Source organism: Vipera berus, assembly GCF_964194415.1.
Source record: "Vipera berus genome assembly, chromosome: 3".
In the NCBI taxonomy this organism is placed as follows: domain Eukaryota; kingdom Metazoa; phylum Chordata; class Lepidosauria; order Squamata; family Viperidae; genus Vipera; species Vipera berus.
The window spans coordinates 196,023,719-196,044,744 of NC_138204.1; the positions used below are offsets into that span (position 1 = coordinate 196,023,719).

Sequence of the window (21,026 nt, forward strand, 5' to 3'; positions counted from 1 at the left end):
GTCTGTTGTAGCATACGCATCATATAGTTAATGGTGGGCCATTTTCAGCTATTCCCAGGTGTCAGTGCCCATGATTCTTCATTTGTCAGTAATTATGTAGGAACTTTTCCAAGCTTGTTTTATATTTATGTCACTTCAATACCTATTTGTATTTATAGCATAGAATGTACATAGTTACAAGTAATATGAAACATAGGTGTAATCAATAACAGCACGATGGTAACTCCTATAAATTGTAAATGATTTTAAACTGCGTATTGGCAGATGTATTATCTCTGATAAAAAGTATAGCTGGAGCAAGAATAGAATAGGTACTTGTGCCTCATATTTCCTTAGAAGTTATCAGGGTAAGCTAAGAAGCTGAAATTTCATTCAGTAGTTATGGTTATAAATCCATAGTTTGCAGGAAAGTACAAACGGATAAGTGTTTCTCTGTTCAAAGAAATAATTTACCCGGATAGATTGCTAGCCTGAGAAAAAACTATATGTCTTGGAACTTAGTCTACAGGAGACATTTGGTTTCCAAAAGATCTGAGATTTAATCCGCAACCTACATGATTATATGGATTATGTAATGGGTGTTACAAATGGTTCTCTAACAACAGAAGAATTTTGTCAGGATAGACAGCAGTGGTGATTACTATTGGTTAACAGGTTTTTAGTTTATTTACTTATGATGCATTTATTTACTTATGTTTATTCATTTTTATTATTTTACTAATGGAATAAAATACATATAATATCAATATGAAAAATTATAATGGAAAAAAATTGCATGTTAATTAGAATGAACTAAACATAGACCAAGATATAAAAGGTGTGAGAACTAAAAAAAGAAGAGATCATGCATGTCATATCAATTCAGTATTTCTAAATGTTGTTGTTGTTGTTGTTGTTAGTTGTTGTTGTTGTTAGTTATTTCTAAATATAATTAATTTAATATCATTAAATCTAGACCAGAAGGGAAGATACTGCTTCACTCTTTTCAGAAATAAATAGCAAACACATATCCTGAATGATATCAATACTTATCAAGAGAATTAGTTTCTTTCCACTTTTTAAAGATTATATTTCTGCTGAGTGTTGGGCTTTGCTAAGCTTTGAATATAGTTAAAGTTCTTTATAAAGTGACAAATACATGCTTCAGGAATAGAGTTTAACATCATGTTTACTTCATTACTACATTTATATCCAAAATTATATAAACATGTGCTAAGATTTGGAAACCCAAAGAAAGATATGATTGGATAAGACCAAATCATAAGAATTAAAGAACTATCAAATTTCTTACTGCACCAAGATTAAAAGATGATGTCCCATTGTAATTATTTTAGTCAAATTTAGATACCCATCTAACTCTCAAATGAAATAGATCACAAATCTTAAATTCAATCCGAACCACATCAAAAACCATTTTAGCATTTAGCATGATTAAAGTACATTATTCTACTTTATTTCTTGTAATATCCAAAATAACACTTACTACATAGGTATTATTAGATGCCTATCTTTTTTTTTTTACAAATCCAGACTGAAACGGGTGAATTTTTGTAGTCTCCAGGGTGGTGCTTCAGTTTATGTTTAAAGTCCACATTAATGTCTATTAACTTGCATCCTTGGTTAGTTCTTTCTTACTGCAAAATAATGGAGGAAGTATAGAAAGATTAAATGATTGACATAAAACTCTAAAAATATAGATGGATGCCAGTTCATGACTATTCTGTTCAACTGGAAATCTGTTCAGTCTAGGGTCTTGCACAGTTTTATAGATAGCATTTTGTCTATAATTTTTGTAATGTCAAAAGCTGTATCAGCTTAAAAAAAATCTGACTGATCTTTTCTGTTTCACTATTTTATCATTAAGCATTTGCTGTTCAGTTACAGATGTCTCCATTTTAAATAACTGACTATTAAAAACCCATAACACTGATAATTAATAGTCTATGTCAATACATAACTGACCATTTTGGGCATGAATTCCAGATATAAAATGTTATTTTTGTTGTCTCAACCAGTGAGCCAATGACTTTCCATCCTGATTCCCTATAGTTCCAATTAATGCATTTCAGAAATTTCAAATTGTCTTTGTTATAGGCCCAATTTAACCTTAGCTGCTACAGATCGTTGATTTGATTTATCTGCATAAGACAAAAATGAATCTTGAACTGTTTGTCCAGCTAGATATGGTTAACATCTCTGAATCCCTTTTTTGCTGACACACCTTAAGTTGTGGATCTAAAACGCATCCTAGAGGATTAACATATTGACAAACCCTTTTATTTTTATTTTTTTTAAAGCAAATGTCTTCATAAAGTGTAAGAGTTCACCAGTGAACAGAAACAACTACCGAGAATGTGTGCATAGCAAGATAACCAAAGCACAGATCTGCTGAACCACCTTACTGTATCTTTTGTTTTGCTCCACTCTGGACCAACTACAGCTTATGAAGAATCTTCAAAGACAGTTCAGATGTAGCGTGCATCACAGAGTTTAATTGCAGTGTGTGAGTTACTGTTACTATTGTAAGGGCTTCCCATTTTATTGCACCAGCTAAAACTTGCACAGCCTACATTTTCTACTTTGGTAGGATCTGTGAATTCAGAATAGCACCCAAATAATTGACCCTGTTATTTTGGAGGGGTTGCATCTTTTGAGAGACAGTTTGGGAGACAGCAACAAGCCAAATAGTTTACTTCTGAACAACTCCATTTTGCTGGATTAAGTGTGATGCACAATTGTAATTCCATTTAAATTGCACTGAAGCTCATCCACCAAAGTGACCAATGTAATCTGAGTTTTCAGGAGTTCCAGAAAATCTCATTTATTTACAATGCTCTGTGGCTATGCTGCCTTCCTCATAAAGGTAAGTTTGGAGAGTAGTTGGAAGTTGTCTAAAATAACAGGATTGAGAAATTGCCTTTTTAGGCTGTGAGCACTAATACTTAATTCAAGACAATCCCTTCAGTTTCATTTGTCAAAAAATAACCAGAAATCTCTAGAAAACTAAAATTCTATGAACAAGAAATTTAGTATGACTGCTATTTATAAGCTGACTTTGTAATAATGCCGCTGGGGGGGGGGCGAAAGCCCTAATAAGCAGGCATATACATAGAATGAAGGCTATTGCTAAGCACATTGATTTGTGCTTAGATTGTAAGCCGCCCTGAATCTTCGGAGAAGGGCGGGATATAAATGGGATTAAAAAATTTTTTTTATCATTATTTCAAGATAAATGCATATAATCATATCAAAACAAAAAAGAAAATAGTAAGGATAAAAAAATATTGCTAGAAAGTTACTTAATTTCAAATCACAGTAAATTATCACCTTTCCAATATTAAGCTAGACTCGTCTTCACAGCCATCAACATATAGCTTTAAGGGTTCTGATTTTTTCTTCATTTAAAAAAAATCTTAATTTTTAAAAAATTGAATTTTCAATATGAAAATATGTATTTTTTCTAATACTTCCACATATGATAAAATGTTCATTCTGTATAACAGAACTTTCTATTATATGATTAAGTATTTTTGGAATGATTGATAGATTTGTTTACCCTAGGTAAACATTTAGTACAGTAATAATTTTCTCTTAAAACAGAGCTTAGGATAAATCTTATTGATTTCCCCCCATAATTTCTCCTGTTGTAATTGATTTTCACTTGCTTTCTCTCTGTGTCATATTTAATGTCTTTCTATCTAATATCCTAGTAGGTGGACATGATGTGTTTCAAATTCTGTCATTTAGTATTAAGGACCCTTCTTTTGTTTCTTTTTTTCTTTTCTTGATGACTTTTTATTCTTCCAGCAATTTGTAAATAAATCAATAAAAATTTGGCCTTTATAGTTTTTATGCTATAACATAGAACATATTTACTTATTTTTTTAGAAGACATATATGCCCCATTTTAAATATATAACTTTGGACAGCTAACAAGCTATTTCACAAATGCTGTTATCATTACTCACTTTAAGTTTGTGATTCTAATGAATTATAAGCACCATAAACTCAATTAGGTTTTGTAAGTTATACCTCAACATTTTCAGCTTCTTCTATTTTTGTTTATTTATTAAATTTATTTGCCTATATATTCTGCTATTACTTTGACATTCTAAATATCACTCAGGCAGTCAAAATGGATCTTTGTGAATAATTAGTTCTTTAGTGAATACAGTTCCTTTAAATGATTGGATTCTTCCACTCAAGGGCCAGTAAATCAATTGAAACATTTCTTTTGGAGTTTGTCCAAATACATTTTTACATTTTTATTGGTGCTAGTGGAATAATGATTGGCATCTGAGCCCAAAGCTTGAAACTTCAGGAGAAAAACTGTAAAGGCTTAGCTGCTCTATTGTGGGTTGTAGTTATTTATGGAAGGGATGCAAGAAAACTATAAAGTTTATATTATAAAAGTTAATTTATTTTAATGAAATAGATATTTAAATGGTGAACTATAAAACAACCATCTCATTTGTAAGTCCTATGTAAGAGTGATAATAAATGATCCAAATATTGGATAATCTCCAACATATCTTAGAAGATTAAACATTATTTTCACACTTTTTAATTGAGATCCAAATCTCTTGGATCTAAGAAAATAAGATGTGTGTTTTGAGAGGGATGGGAAGAGATAAAGCTATCTTTGGAGAATATAGAGCAGAAATGAAAAGCTACTGATTGTTATGATTAATTGTTGTGACCCTATAGTTTGCATAGTAATTGTTCTTCTGAACAATGTTCCACAGTGAAAGAAGCAGAAAATCACAATTAGATCTCCCAACACACTTTTGCAATATGTAAAAAACAACTATAGAATATTGGAAGAGAAATAATACCAGGGGGAGAAAATAAAACCCTTTCCTCTGTAGCAAAATCCAGTTCCCAACACCTGATATGTGGTAGGGTGTTGGCCAGGCGATAGCTATTCTTTCAATATTTTGTTCAACATTAGGTAATTAAATACCATTGAAATTAAGCCAGCTCCAAACACAAGGAGCAATGCTGAAGCTTGATATTGTACTTTTCATAATAGGAAAAGTGCCAAGAATTTGAAGAGAGCCTTTATTGTTCCAATCTCTAAAAAAACAAAACTGGACTCAGGAAACTATAACCAGGTTGACCTGAGTACCTGGGAAAATCTTATGAAAGAAGATTGAGGAGTGGATTCGCAAGCACATAGAAAAGATGAAGGTGATTATTAGAAACCAGCTTGATTCAACTATAAATAGTCAAATCTTATTGCCTCTTCATAGTGCCCTTCTTGTTAAAATGAATCAATATGGACTGGATGGCTTCACTGTTAGATGAATTTACAGATGACTGAACAACCATACCCACAAAGTGTCCATAATGGATCTATTTCTACATGGAGCAAGGAATTCAGTAGGATATCCCATTGCTCTAACTTGGATCCAGTGCTCTTTAACTTCTTCATAAATTAGAATAGAATAGAATAGAATAGAATAGAATAGAATAGAATAGAATAGAATAGAATAGAATAGAATAGAATAGAATAGAATAGAATAGAAGTTGGAAGGGACCTTGGAGGTCTTCTAGTCCAGCCCCCCACTCAAGCAGGAGAATCTAAACCATCTCAGACAAGTGACTGTCCAGTCTCTCCTTAAAAACCTTCAATGATGGAGTGCCCACAATTTCTGAAGCCAAGCTGTTCCACTGGTTAATTGTCCTCACTGTTAGAAACTTTCTCCTTAATTCCAGGTTGATTCTCTCTTTTATCAGTTTCCAACTATTGTTTCTTGTGCTGCCCTCTGATGCTTTGGAAAATAATTTGATCCCCTCTTCCTTTGTGGCAGCCTCTCAAATACTGGAATACTGCTATCATGTCACCCCTATATCTTCTTTTCTTTAGACTAGCCAAACTATATATTTTAGTCTTAGTTGCTCTTCTCTGAACTTTTTCCAAGGTCTCAACATCTTTTTTGTAGTATGGTGACCAAAATTGGTTGCAATATTCCAGGTGTGGTCTCACTATGGTTTTATAAAATGGTACTAATACTTCACGTGACAAATATATGTATGTAACTCAGGATTGTATTAGCTTTTTTGGCTGCTACTGTACAATGCTGGGTCATAGTCAAGGGATCATCCACTAGGACTCCAGGGTCCCTCTCACCGTTACTGTTTTTGAGCCAGGCCTCATTAATCTGTACTTATATCTTTGATTTTTCCTGCCTAAATGTAATACTTTACTTTTCTCCACATTAAAACTCATTTTGTTGGATAGGGCCCATTGTTCCAGTTTGTCAAGATCTTTTTGAATCCTGAGCTTGTCTTCTGGGGTTTTGGCTATTCCTGCCAGTTTAGTGTCATCTGCAAATTTGATGAGTTCTCCTTCTATTCCTGCATCTAAGTCATTGATGAAGATATTGAAGAGTACTGGGCCTAAGATGGAGCTTTGTGATACCCCACTGCTTACTTCTCTCCATGAGGATGTAGTACCATTGAGGACTACTTGTTGAGTACGGTTTGTCAGCCAGCTAGAAATCCATCTGGAGGTGATGCTGTCTATTCCACCTTTTTCTAGCTTACCAAGCAGTAGATTGTGGTCTACTTTGTTGAATGCCTTACTGAAATCTAAGTATACTATGTCCACAGCGTTTCGCTGGTTTACTAATTTGGTCATTTTATCAAAGAATTAAATAAGATTGGTTTGGTATCATCTGTTTTTAACAAACCCCCTGCTGGTTATCAGTTATAACTTTGTTTGCTTCTAGTTGTTTGCAGATCTGTGATTTGTTTTCCAGGATCTTCCCAGGTATTGATGTTAGACTGATTGGTCTGTAGTTTCCTTAGATTACTTAAATGAGAGAATACAAGGGCTGTTCAAAAAATTTATGGCACAAAACTGGGGAGGATGTGTAATACTTCAAAAGGCAGGGTTATAGTTCAAAAGAATTCTGATAGACTTGAACATTGGGCCCCATCTAATAATACATACACGGCAACAAATTTAAGATTCTACACTTAGTAGGAAAAGCCAGATACAGAAGCACAAAATTGGTGGCATTTTAGCAGTAGTACTTGTGATAAAGATCTGGGTATTTGGCAGACTACAAATTGAACATTATTTATTATTTATTATATTTGTATACCGCCCTTCTCCCGAAGGACTCAGGGCGGTGAACAGGGCACATAAAAAATACAGAATACAAAAATTAAAAAAAGAATTAAATAAGAGCCTGAGCTAAAAACAGTAGAATAATATAAAAATCCCCAATAAAAACCCCAGCACATCCCCCATCAGGCCAGGCCGGCTTGTTCAAATAGGTAGGTCTTCAGACCGCGTCGGAAGGAGCGAAGGTCAGGTGCCATCCGGAGCTCAACCGGCAGCTGATTCCATAAAGCCGGGGCGCCCACAGAGAAGGCCCTCCCCCTGGGGGCCACCAGCCGACATTCTCTGACCGGTGGCACCTTGAGGAGGCCCTCTCTGTGGGAACGCACAGGGCGGAGGGAAGTTGACGCCGGCAGCAGGTGATCCCCAAGGTACTCCGGACCCATGCCATGTAGGGCCTTGAAAACCATTACCAAAACCTTGAACCTCACCCGGAAGACAACTGGTAGCCAATGCAGCTCGCGGAGCAAAGGTGTAACATGGGAGTACCGGGAAACTCCCAAGACAACATGAACTAGCAGCTGCTAAAAACAAAAACAGCCAATGCAGTCTTGGACTGCATCAGGTCCATAGGAAGTAACAGTTCCACCCTATGCAGAAAGGTCATACCACAACTGGAGTACTGCGTCCAGTTCTGGTTGCCACAGCACAAGACGAATATTGAGGAATTAGCAAAGTGGTGAGTGGCACAGATGATGGAAGGCTGAATCCTGTTAAGAATGGTTAAAAGAACTGGGTATCTTTTGCCTAAGGAGAATGCTATAAAGATATAACAGTCTTACAATACTTGAAACAACATCCCAGGGAAGAGAGTGTGTATTTACAGGTGAGCCACATTTAACAACCAGTCTTTCAGTGACTGTTTAAACTTACTATGGTACTGAACAAGTGGTAGTTACAACCGCACCTCAAATTTAAGGCTGTTGCAGCAACCACGCAATCATGTGATCACAATTGACAACCTTCCCTGCCAGCTTCTCATACGTGAAGTCAATGGAGAAAATGTCAGGAAGTAAGAAGTCATGGTCACATGAGGTCCTTGCTTAACAATGACAACCGGGCATGCTGGAACTGCCATTGCTAAGTGGTGCAGACATGTGTTTGTTTATTTATGACCGCATCATTTAATGACATAGTTTCCAGCCCCAGTTATTATTGTTAAGTGACGGATACCTGTATTTTCCCTAGCACATGAGTACGAGACAAGAAGTAAAGCTTTACAAAATAAGATTCCAGCTTGAAATATGGAGGACTTTCCTGATGTGAGAGTTATTACTCAGTGGAACAGCCTGCTTTTGAAATTGTGAGTGTTCCATCAGTGGACATTTTAAAGCAACAGTTGGATATCCATTTGTCTGGAATGGCATGAGGTCCCTTCCAATCTTGTTGTTCTGTGATTGCAAGGCTCATATTTCTCATGTTAAGCCAACAAAGGTGTCTAAAGACACTTCATTGCCAGAGGCAGACAATTGAACGATTGCTCTCAGTGATACATGAAACCAAGGATGCTATTCTATATTTCCTTGCAAATCCAGTTTAAATATACTGCTTGAGAGGAGGGCCCAACTTAAAATTCCAACTTTTAAACTAAAGTTTATAGGACTCACCCCCCACCCCCGCCCTCAAAATAGTTGTCATCTGTATACCCTTTTCATTTTAAAAGGGAAATGAATCACTGAGGGAAATTATTATGCTGATGTAAATAATTAATCAAGAAAATGGTTTAAGGAAGCATCTATAAAACTTAGCCTATTTGTGGAAACTTCATTTGAGACACAAATGAGTCTGCTGTCTCACGAAGGAAAATCAGAGAATATGTCTGGGTTCACACAGCAAGATAAGTTAAAATAAAGCGGGCTATTCTGTGATTCTTTCTGCTGTGCAGAACCAATAAAGTGTACTTATGTTTCAGAGTCCCAGCATTAAATGTAGACTGGAAAATCCAAAAAACCCCCAAAACCCTAACTGCCTGAAAGAAGGCAAAGAAAATCATTTCCATACTGCTTCCAAGAGTTAAAAGAAGCCAAATTCAGCCTGATAGGTTCTCTTTTCTGTGACATCTGGGCCCAAGCAATTATGCTAATCTGGTGAACTATGATCTAGTTAGCCATGGCTTAGCCTTAGCATATGCTTCTAGCCCAGGCAACAACTTGTAACCAGGTAAGAACTTGTCCATTTCAGGAAACCAATAAAAGAAAAATCCTATGTATCATACCTTATTGAAATGTCAGGTTCGGCTCTTCTGGTTTTTTATTGGAAATACCTATAGAGAAATTCTTAATAATAAAAAAGCTCCTATCTTTGTTAGGGTATTATAATTAAAGCATGAATGAAAAGCTGAAAATTAAGGTCATGATCCAAACATCATAGCAAATCTTTATCTTCTTACTTTCCATTGCATCTCTGCTGTTTCTTCAGCAGACTAAATGATCAGATATCTTCCTAATATTTTGGAAAAAATAGCCAAGTTGTTATAGCTCCAAGTACCCAAAGAGGACCATGGTGCCTTGCATGACAGCCTTCCATTTTATTCATGCTTGCCTCTATTTCTCTCTCACACGCAAACTATTCTGCCAAGCAGATCCCAAAGTCAGAGCAAATTATATACCTTAAACAGATATATGCAAATTGTGCTATTTTAAAGATTTATATCTGCTTGGAAAGTCTGCATTTTCAACTGCATTAAATGTAGCTTTGTTTTTAATGTGCAAAATATCCATCAACTGGGGGACTTTTTTCAGAAGGTGAGAAAAAAAATTATACACAGCACGTGTTCAATCCCAATAATAATCTTACAGAGCCACCAAATGCTGTTTCCATTTTTAAAAAATGTACGTCATATTCTGTTTTGCTGTTAGTGATGAGGATAACTCTCCTTCATAATTTCACAATTAATTTGGAATTAACTTTTACCATCAGTATTAGTAGAAGCCTATATCAAATTTAAGAAACCACCTAAGGAGACATGGATTATTGTGTTTCATAAAGTGAGCATAATGTTCAGAAAGCATCTGCATGCAAATCTAGCATTGGATCTGACCAAATGGGCCTTTAAATTTAAAAGCATTATTATTAAAAACAAATAAATAAGGTCTGTTAATATTAGAGCCAAATACATGCATTATTCAGTATTTACCATTATCCTCGGCAACTATTACTCAAAATCGTGAGTGTGGATATTCCTATCATCATAGTAGCTACAAAATATGAGAATCCCATAATATAAACAGAGAATCTAAAGAACTGTCACCAACTTGGCTATCCATCATATATCCAGTGGTTTGTGAATCCATTCAAACCTGGAGCCCCTTTTTCATTTTAATCAGGTGAAGGGACTCATGATTAAAGGAAAAGAAAAACCACATACTGTAGCTGTTCGTGCCCTAAAGCTGTGAAGTTCCTGGTCCTAGATCCTTGTATCTACATATTTAATATGAACATCTGAGATGCACAGGCTTCTATGAATGCAGAAAATCTGTTTTAAGATGGAGTTCAGTTCCTTGCAAACCTGTATTTATGAAGACTATGAACACAGTCTTGCATTTTTAGGGAAGAGATAATAGATACACCCCCAGTGTTCTTTTATAATGAATTATTGATTGAATGGACCAATAGGAAGACAGAAGGGAATTCACCCATGCTTCATGCATTTTTCTATTTTATGTATGCATAAAATGTGAATGGGATTTTATGCATGCATATTTTACATATTAGATTTTAATGCATGTGCAGAAGCATATTCTGCATATATATCTATATCTACAGACCCCTCACATCCTGGACATAAACTATTTCAATTTCTTCCCTCAAGATAACGCTACAGGACGGTGGTGGTGAATCTATGGCATGTGTGCCACAGCTGGCACACAGAGCCCTCTCTGTAGGCACGCACACCATAGCAACCTTTATCAATACCCGCGCAGGGTAAGGTTGCCACCCCCCGCCTCCCCAAGCATTTTTTTTACTAACCTGCTTTTCAGATGTATTCCGTTTCTCCGTTCGCTTCTTAACCTTCGCTGCATTTTTGTGGGACTATCATTTGTGGCGCCTAATGGACCCGGACCGGTTCCAGAGGGCGCTTGGGCCTATACCTATCACCCTTACCCACAGCCCAGTCGATGCTCTGGTGGAGGCCTGGGAAACGGCTGCCACCAGGGCACTCGACTGCGTTATACCCTCGCGACCTCTGACTCGGCGCAGATCCCGTTGGGCCCCATGGTTCTCTGTGGAGCTCCGGGAGATGAAGCGTCGGAGACGAGGTCTAGAGAGCGGTTGGAGATCCAGCCGATCCGAATCCGACCGATTGCAGTTAAGAACCTTTATAAGGTCTTATCTTGCGGCGATAAGGACGGCAAAGTCTAACTACTTTGCCTCCCTTATCGCGTCCGCAGATAATCGCCCGGCCGCCCTGTTTAGGGTGACTCGCTCCCTCCTTAACCAGGAGGTGAGAGAGGATCCCTTGCAGGGACGAGCCGAGGAGTTTAGTCATCATCTGGCGGACAAAATCGCTCTGATCCGGACCGGCTTGGACTCTGACTGGGCAGAGTCTGACGTGGAGGAATCAGGCGGTCTTGAGCACGTTATCTGGACTGAGTTCGACCCTGTTTCCCCTGATGATGTGGACAGGATCATGGGGAGACTGAGCACCACCACCTGTTTGTTGGATCCGTGCCCCTCCTGGCTAGCTTATGCGGCTCGGGAGGGAACACGAGGCTGGTTCCATGCAGTAATAACTGCTTCTTTGAAGGAGGGTGTCTTCCCTGCCGCCTTGAAGGAGGCGGTGGTGAGGCCCCTTCTCAAGAAGCCTGCTTTGGACCCGGCTGTTTTAAACAACTATCGTCCAGTCTCCAACCTTCGCTTTCTGGCGAAGGTTGTTGAGAGTGTGGTGGCGCATCAGCTCCCTCTGTTCCTGGAGGAAACTGATTATCTGGACCCGTACCAATCGGGCTTCAGGCCCGGATACAGCACGGAGACGGCATTGGTCGCGCTGGTGAATGATCTCTGGAGGGCTAGGGACAGGGGTTGCTCCTCTGTCCTGGTCCTATTAGATCTCTCAGCGGCTTTCGATACCATCGACCATGGTATCCTGCTGCGGCGTCTCAGGGGGTTGGGAGTGGGAGGCACCGTTTTACGGTGGTTCTCCTCCTACCTCCAGGGCCGCTCGCAGTCGGTGTTGACAGGAGGGCAGAGATCCACCCCGAGGTCTCTCATTTGTGGAGTTCCTCAGGGGTCGGTCCTCTCACCTCTCCTGTTCAACATCTATATGAAGCCGCTGGGCGAGATCATTCGTGGTTTCGGGGTGGGGTATCACCAGTACGCTGATGATACCCAACTTTTTCTTTCCACCCCGAACCAACCCAGCGATGCCCTCTCCGTGATGTCCCGGTGCCTGGAGGCGGTTCAGGTCTGGATGGGGAGAAACAGGCTTCGTCTCAATCCCGCCAAGACTGAGTGGCTGTGCATATCGGCATCTCGGGTTAACCAAGTTATTCCACCTCTAACGATGGGGGGTGAGGTGTTACCCCCCGTTGATAGGGCTCGCAACCTGGGCGTCCTCCTGGATTCACGGCTCAATTTTGAAGACCACATAGGAGCCGTGACCAGGGGGGCTTTTGCACAGGTTCGCCTGGTGCGCCAGTTGCGTCCCTATCTGGACCGAGACGCCCTACGCACAGTTACTCATGCGCTTGTGACCTCCCGTTTGGACTACTGTAACGCTCTCTACATGGGGCTGCCCTTGAAGACCACTCGGAGGCTTCAACTGGTGCAGAATGCGGCCGCGCGAGTTGTAATGGGGGTTTCCCGATACTCCCATGTAACACCTCTACTCCGCGAGCTGCATTGGCTTCCGGTTGCCCTCCGGGTGAAATTCAAGGTGCTGGTTATTACCTATAAAGCCCTACATGGCCTGGGTCCGGGCTATTTGAGGGAACACCTGCTGCCGGCATCAAACGCCCTTCGCCCAGTGCGCTCCCACAGGGAGGGTCTGCTCAGGGTGCCGCCGGTGAGAGATTGCCGGCGGGTGACACCCAGGGATAGGGCCTTCTCTGTGGGAGCGCCTGCCCTCTGGAACCAGCTGCCGGTGGAGCTGAGGACTGCCCCCGACCTCCGATCATTCCGCCGGGGCCTGAAGACCTGGCTCTTTGAGCTCTCAGGCCCAGGCTGAGGAGAAATTTTTAATTCGGGTTTTAATGTATACAGGGTAATTTAATATTTTTTAATTGGTTTTTTTAACTTTTGTATGGTGGATTTTTAATTCCCTGTAAACCGCCCTGAGTCCTCAGGGAATAGGGCGGTATATAAATGCAAATAAATAAATAAATAAATAAATTTAAAAAAAAAGTTCCATCAGATTTTCTAACTTCTCGCGAAACAGCCACATTGAGCCGAAACCGAGGGGCCGGCAGGCTGTGGCTGCTGGTGGACACAGTTGGCCCCCATGCATTCACTGTGTGCAGGAGCCGATGGTGTCAGGCAGCAGCCGCCCTGGTGCCTGCCTTGCTTTGCCCTGTGGCAATGGCACCCCTGCCCTGCCCCACCTTGCTCCACAGGACAAGCCTCCTGTCCACCGTCCCACCCACCAGTGACCCCCTGGATTTTCCCCAACCCTGCCTGGCCCCCACAGGCATCCCTCCCCACGAGCAACATCTAGGTGGCCACGCCCACCCTGGCTACACCCACTCAGACTGCAGTGACTACTGCAGCCACACCCACCCAAAGGGACATGCCCACCCAAAGGGCCATGCCCACCTGGCACCCGGCGATAAAGTGGATTTGGGGTTGCAGTTTGGGCACTCGGTCTCTAAAAGGTTTGCCATCACTGCTATAGGACATTGCACATCAGATCAACTAGACATAAAGACTGTTTTTTTCCTCATGCCGTCACTCTAACAACTAATTCCCACAACACTGTGAAAATACCAGTAAAGCTGTATTACTATGATACTGCTCATCTTTCCTATTACCCATCCTTATCTTCTTATGACTATAACTTTGCTGCTTGTATCTTACAATTTATATTGGGGGTTTTTTGTACCCTAGTATGATTTATGTTGTTTGCTTAGCTAGTGATTATCACTAAGTGTTACATCTTATGATTTATGATGACGTGTTATATTTCATGATTTATGATGAATGTATTTTCATGTTGTATATGATCATGATTATCACTATTACTTGTCCAACCATACTTGGCCAATAAAAAATTCTATTCTGTATGAACAGATTTTGCCTGGGTGCCTCTAATTTGATATACATTAAATTAAAACTTTTCCATTCATACAGTCAATACATGAAGCAGTTCAGATAATTTGCAATGTAGTGACCCATTTAAAAAAAAAGGAATTCTAACCAGAGTGTTATGATTTAGAAGCCAATTAGTAAGAGTTTAAATAGAAAAAGTGAGTTTTTTGCAATAACCGCAGAGAGACTTTGTGGTTGATCATGATGATTTGATAACCTAGCTCATTCTTCAAGAAAGAACGCTAATTTGAGTACAGTTTTGTTTATGAAGCATGTTTCATTTTGAACTTTTGCTGCAAACCTTGCAGCAGGTTTAGCATATTATACATCCCATCACTGAGGACACCTCAATAAATTATTTTAATTTATTTAATAATTCCAATATTCTAATATCTAAAAACCAAGCTTTCAACCCAAGTAATATCTTATTACAGACCTTCTCATTAGGATTATATTGTCTCTTTGCATGTCTTTGCTAATCCTTTTCATTTTAACATTTAGAACATCTAGAATTCAGCAAGAGGCAGAACCAGTTTTGCTACCTTTTATATGTGTGTAAGGAGGGGTGTGGAGCACTTATACTATAATTATAACTTCATATAACATCCAATTGTGTTTGTGTTAGAAAATAGAATGCATTTATTCTTGTACAATTGTTTATATTCCACACTTCCTCCCCCCTCCCCCCAGATAACAGGTGATAAAAGAGAGTTTCCATTCAGATAATTAACTAAGGCAGTCCTCCCATGTAATCAAAGCACAGAATTGGGTAAACCTTGTTGTGTTGCAATGAAAATGATTTGCGTTTCGCAATTACAGAGCTTCACTGCCTAAACGCCCTTGACTGCAATCCTTTACATATTTATCTGGAAATAAGAACCATCGAATCTAGTAGGATTGTCTTCTAGAACTTGCAGGAAAAAAAGTTTATGCTCTGTAGCTTCTGCCATTCTTAGTACAATTAAGTGAGAATAAAAAGCATAAGCTTAGGGAGTTATGATATTAAAGTTGTCCACCTGAACATTGTCACCTTATATGGAAGATGGGTGGCATAAAAATGTAATAAATAAATAAATAAGTAAATAGATAAAAACATCAAAAGCCCTCCTATGTCTGACTAAACGTTTACCTTGTCACAGTGGCCAGCCAGAAAGCCCAAAACAGGACATGAAAGGGGAATCATCTTAGTTGTGTTTTTCAGCAAGGGATATAAAGAGATAATATCCATCATGCATATTCTGTTTATGTACTTCCTTCTGTGTAGTTTTGAGTAAATCTAAGGCTTTTGGAGAGTTAAGAAATGCCCTTTTTCAGTTCCTTTTTATCATTTTTGAGTTTGAGAAAAAATTACATTTCCAAATTAATCGTAACTTGTTGCAATTGCTAAATTTTGTAAGGCAGTGTGCCTGTGTTCCTTTGAGTTTTCTTTTTTTATAAATATGCCCGTGCTCATTTTGAAGTTCTTGAATTTTATGTGTAAAAATGGTAGAAAGCTATGCAAGTAATTTCCATCAGCATAGAGGTCACATTGGTTGCCTATACCTGCTGTTGTGAATCTGTCCGATTTTAGGTTTTTGAGGTCATAATAACCCTATTCCTTGTTGGAATAAAATCTTAGTGCATCTTTCTCTGACCTTTTCTGTATTAGAAGAGGGTACCATCTGGTTCTCTCTCTATGGCTACAGTAACAAGAACCATAGTTTTTGCCTTAATGTTTGAGTTTGCTAAGCTTTTTTATTTTTATTTCTACCGTTTTCTTTTTTGCATGCTATCTGGATAGGATGTAATAATATTTGACATTCTAAATTCTTCTCATTTATTTAAATATTTAAAGCCCTTCATGGCATGGGACCAGAATACCTAAGGAACTATCTCATCCCAATTACATCAACCTATACCACCAAGTCAAATAGATAGGGGTGCTGCATATCACATTAATCAAGGAATTTCAGCTAATGGAAACAAGGAGGTGTTCAGTTCCTCAACAGCTGCCCTGCCCTCTGGAACTTCTTACCCCATTCTTCTGGTTTTCTGGAAGAGTGTTAAGACTTGGCTTTACCAACTAGCATATTGGCCTAGCAGTTAAGTTTCCTGGCTTGTGGACTGGAAGGTCAGCAGTTCGAGACCCAAGTACCACATGATGGGGTGAGCCCCCATTCTTGTTTACAGCTCCATACAAACTAGTAGTTCAAAAGCAAGCAAATGCAAGTAGATAAATAAGTATCCCTTTGGTGGGAAGGTAACAGCATTCTGTGTACCTTGGCATTTTGTCCTGCTAGCCACATGACCACAGAAGCATTGTTTTTGGACAATGCTGGCTCCCTTGGCTAAGAAACAAAGATGAGCACTGTCCCCTAGAGTCCAACTAGATTGGACAGAAGAAACTTTTACTTGTTTTTTTTCTTTCTTTTTAAAAGTATGCAGCCCTGGGGATGGCTTTGGCTTGAGGACACTCCTGCTGCTTTGTTAACCTTTTCAGCCTTTTGAATGTTTAGCTCTGAATAGGTTAATAGGTTAAATGTAGATGAAAAATTGAATGAGGACATATAGAAAAAAATAGTTATAATATTAGTTATTTATCACATACTGATATTACACTTTTTTCCAAAGTGGGCAAGGAGGCACATGCACTTCTCCCACATTTTCAGAACCTTCAAATTAGGCTAGGCTGAACACTTGCTAAATGTGAACGCCTGAGTTTCACAGCTGAGCAAAGATTTTAACTGGTCCTCATTTCAGTATGCTGGGCACTATACTTCACTACTTCTGTAAATGAATTCTAATAGCTGTGTCAAGACATTGCAGCTGAAAAGTAGTAAACAAGAATTCAGTCTATTAGCCAACAGTATGGTTAGCAAAGTGGAATAGCCAGGTAGCATGTGTTATGAATCTAAAGTAAGTGATAGAAGTGTTTAGAGAAGACTCCTTAAATCCATTGTCTGATTTAAAGCTACAATTTTAAGAGAGAGAATGAGAGCAAAACAAGCAACTATTATAAAATGGAATAGATACAGGAATGGATTAGAAATATATGGAAATTGATTGGATATTAAGCATCTGCTATGTGCCATCTGTTCTGTGCCATCTCTGTTTCCTTACAAGTAAGAAAAAAAAATAATGTCATTAGATGTAATTGTGTTTCAGTTGAAACTCATGGAACTCTACTCTTAAAATTCATAGAAACATATCTATCTTCCTTCTTTCCTTTAGAAAGATGCATGCTATGAGATTTAACTAATCATCACTGGGCACAGTGAAAACACCTGCAGTTTATCTTAAAATATGCTTAGGAAATTATCTTTTTATGCTTATGTAAAATAAAAACCTTCAAGAGCATTAGATATTCAGTCTGTAGCAAGATATAAGTAAGACTAAGACACTACAGAGAAGTATAGCAACACCATGATATATAATAAAAGTTAAAGATCAGTCCAGAGACCAAACTCAGGTTTCCTGACAAGATAATTAATCAGGCTTAATTGGAATAAAATGCAAATTCCAGAAATAGCAGCTAAGAAACAAGGGAGCAGATGTAGAGGAGGACAACCTGTAGGTTAGCACACCAATTTTATCATTTCATCGGTGATTATAAGTACAAGTAATTTATAATACTCAAGTACTTAAAGTCATATCCAAATCCCAACTGTTAGCCATGAAACTAGCTAGGAAGAATTAACTTCTGACAATCAAATGCTATTTAAAAGATTCAGAGTGCACATACTAATGTTTAGAGCTTTCTACACATTTCTTCCTGGAAGATGCTAAATCCCAAGGTTCATTCTCCAAGGAGAACTATTATATGGGAGACATGACAGCTACATAATGTGATTTTTGATGATTTGTTTGGGAATCAGGCCATTTTTTTGATGGAACTCATTCCAAAATCAGTATGCTTAGGACTGTAGCCTCCACTTTTTGAAGTGTAGTGCCTACAGTGGGATAACTGAATTTATTCTGTTATGTTTAATGTGTTTCTAATAAACAATGATGCTGAGTAGAGATTCAGGATTGATAAATGGAAATACTTCTTGATAGAGATAATTACAACTGCAAGTACAATATGGTATCATAAGGTAAAGTATCAAATTGGATGGTGCTTGAAGGAATATTATTAAATCAATCAGTGAAGGCTAAGAGTACTATCATGGCTACTCACTGGTGTTATATGCTTCTTTAATTGGGAGCATACTGATGCTTCACACAAGTGAAGCTTGCAATTAAATTTCTGCTGGTAGTATTCCACTGGTATTTTCTGGGTCGCAAAATGTTGAACAAAATGGAGCCTTTGATTTAATTCAGCAGGGCTTGTGTTCTGAAACAGAAAGCATCATCAGCATATCCAGCTATATCTGCATGTGTGTACAAATATGTACAGTAATAATATTTCTGTAATTTCATTGTACTGCAGCTCAGACTTGGCTATTGGAGATGGGTTGATTAGGAAGGGGAGAGTGTCAGAAAGAGAGACAAGAGGCTTTCTTATCTAGTTTTGTCTGATTAGAAACTGTCGGAAATTCTGTTTCAGTCGGGTTTCATCAGCAGGAACATTGGTGTTATGTGCTTTAGGCACAATTATAATATTATGCAGCTGCCATGAATAGAAATAGGAGCCTGTAAATTCTTGTTTTCCTCTTTAACCACTAATTTTGCTTTGTTTTATCCCTTATTGCTAAATAAAAGATGTTGATTTATAATTTTTCTTGTAAGGCTGGCTGTGGAATTATTATTATTAATGTATTTCTCTATTATTTAAAATTAAGTATTTAAGTTCTGGGCGTCATAGAAATTAATTTTCCCTGTATCTAACATTATGCCCTTTTTATTTTTCTATTGAGTGAATAGGAAGAGGGCAGCAAATGTACTGTTGCTATTTATTTTTAGAAAGAGATGGGAAAATAATCCTATTTGTATTTAGAGCCAGAAGCTCACTTTGTCAGATTTATGATTAATCAGTTAATCCCTCAGATTTGTAACTATCTCATTACTAATAATACCTGTACATTCTGGTGTAACATGTAGCAAGCTAAGAATATGAAAACTAAATCTATCTACTTAGAAGGATTTCAGTGGCTATAATTCAACATTTTAAGTTAATTAAAGTTAATTCACCAGAAAGTTGAGCCCATAATTAAATCGACATTAAAATATTTGAGTTTTAAAATTATAGGTTTACCTGGTATCTGAAGATTTTATTTATTATATTGTTGTAAAACCTATATTGTACATGGCAATATTTGATACCATATACAATGCTTATTAAAATTATTAACGCTCTAATGTTTAACTAATTCAATAATTGAATATTCAATAAAAGAAAGACATATTACAAATCTTTATTTGTATCTGAAGAAACTTTGATTCACACAGTTCATTTAGTCATAACATGGTTAGGTTTTGGCTTAGCCTATTGCATGAACCCAGAGACCATAATTGGTAAACCATTGTTAATAGGTTAATTGTATTGTATGAACATGGCCACTGCAGTCTATTCAGTAGTCAATGGTGAAGCCATTTGTAGTCTATTCAAGAGAAAATATGTAAGCAAACAGTGGTTTAGTGCAATAGGTAAAGCATTTAATACATAAAATTTACCTTGATTTTAAATGATGCAGATATGTGTGTTTTTGTATGATCAGCAAGCTTATTCAGTCTGGGTACCTGATTATACAAAAGAGACTATATGCCTACTAATATAGACAATTCTGACTTTCTTCCATATTGACAGCAGTTATTAACTGGGTGGGACAAAATAAGAAAAACAATTCTTTTTAAATTCTCAGTTTTAAGGGATTTTTTAAAAAAGAAATCTAACAAGATATCTGATACCAGAATTGAATTTCATATGTTTATGTAAATGCTACCTTCCTTTTATTACTGTAAATGTCTTCTATTTTTAAATTGTCATTTTATGTACAATATTCTGTCCTTCAACAACTTCTATCAATATTTAAAAGTAAAAACAATAGTATAGAAATTAATTGAAATATAATTAAAACTGAGCAAGTCTTTTTTCACATTGCAATTAATTTTTGAAGGATTTATTTACCTGTTTCTTTCTCTGTGACAGTTGTTCCAATTGCTTTAGCATTTGTCCTGCCAGAATTCTATTGATCTGACAGAATCCGACTTGAGAGGGCATATGGAACTAGAAGGGATGAAAAAAATATATAAAAAACCATTTATGAAATTGTAGATGCTATCTGATATTTAATTTACTATTCAATTTCTATTTCAAATCAGCTTTCCCAGTGTCATTGTTTTCAGATGTAAATATTTGAACTTAGTATGCAATTAAATATACTATATTTTCAAAAGTGTTGAGAAACTGATTTAATTCAGTTTCCGTCAGAAGACAGTAATTAGAAACTGATATTTTTAATACACAAAATAATTTAGAAATGTACTGATGTAACATTATCTCCATCAGCATACATATCCATAATTGGCTGGATTTGCATTACTGTACATGCCAAGCCTTAAATTATAGATGGCAATAAACGGATGGAACATTTTATTTATTTATTTTATTTATTTATTTAGATTTATATACCGCCCTTTCCCAAAGGACTCAGGGCGGTTTACAGGGCATTTAAAAGAAAGTCAATACAAACGTTAAAACAAATTAAAAAAGATTAAATAGAACCCTGAGAAA

The 21,026-nt window shown here is 37.6% G+C and overlaps 2 protein-coding genes across 3 annotated transcripts in view; both read right to left on the reverse strand.

Annotated features, from left to right (window-relative positions):
• Window positions 1-939: 939 nt before the first annotated feature.
• The window catches only part of ABRA (actin binding Rho activating protein), a 110,773-nt gene continuing 90,686 nt past the window's right edge, over window positions 940-21,026 (reverse strand). The window contains exon 3 of the transcript XR_014026010.1: window positions 940-951. The gene's annotated coding sequence lies outside the window, so the exon portion shown is untranslated. The remainder of the gene's footprint in view (window positions 952-21,026) is intronic.
• Window positions 1,503-21,026, reverse strand: part of LOC308666007 (uncharacterized protein) — a 37,471-nt gene continuing 17,947 nt past the window's right edge. For both annotated transcript variants that reach the window (XM_081324447.1, XM_081324448.1), the window contains exons 3-6: window positions 20,421-20,519; window positions 19,967-20,032; window positions 18,531-18,686; window positions 1,503-1,634 (exon numbers count right to left, since the gene is read on the reverse strand). In XM_081324447.1, the coding sequence (XP_081180573.1) occupies window positions 1,632-1,634; window positions 18,531-18,686; window positions 19,967-20,032; window positions 20,421-20,513 (318 nt within the window). In that variant the 5' untranslated portion in view covers window positions 20,514-20,519 and the 3' untranslated portion in view covers window positions 1,503-1,631. The remainder of the gene's footprint in view (window positions 1,635-18,530; window positions 18,687-19,966; window positions 20,033-20,420; window positions 20,520-21,026) is intronic.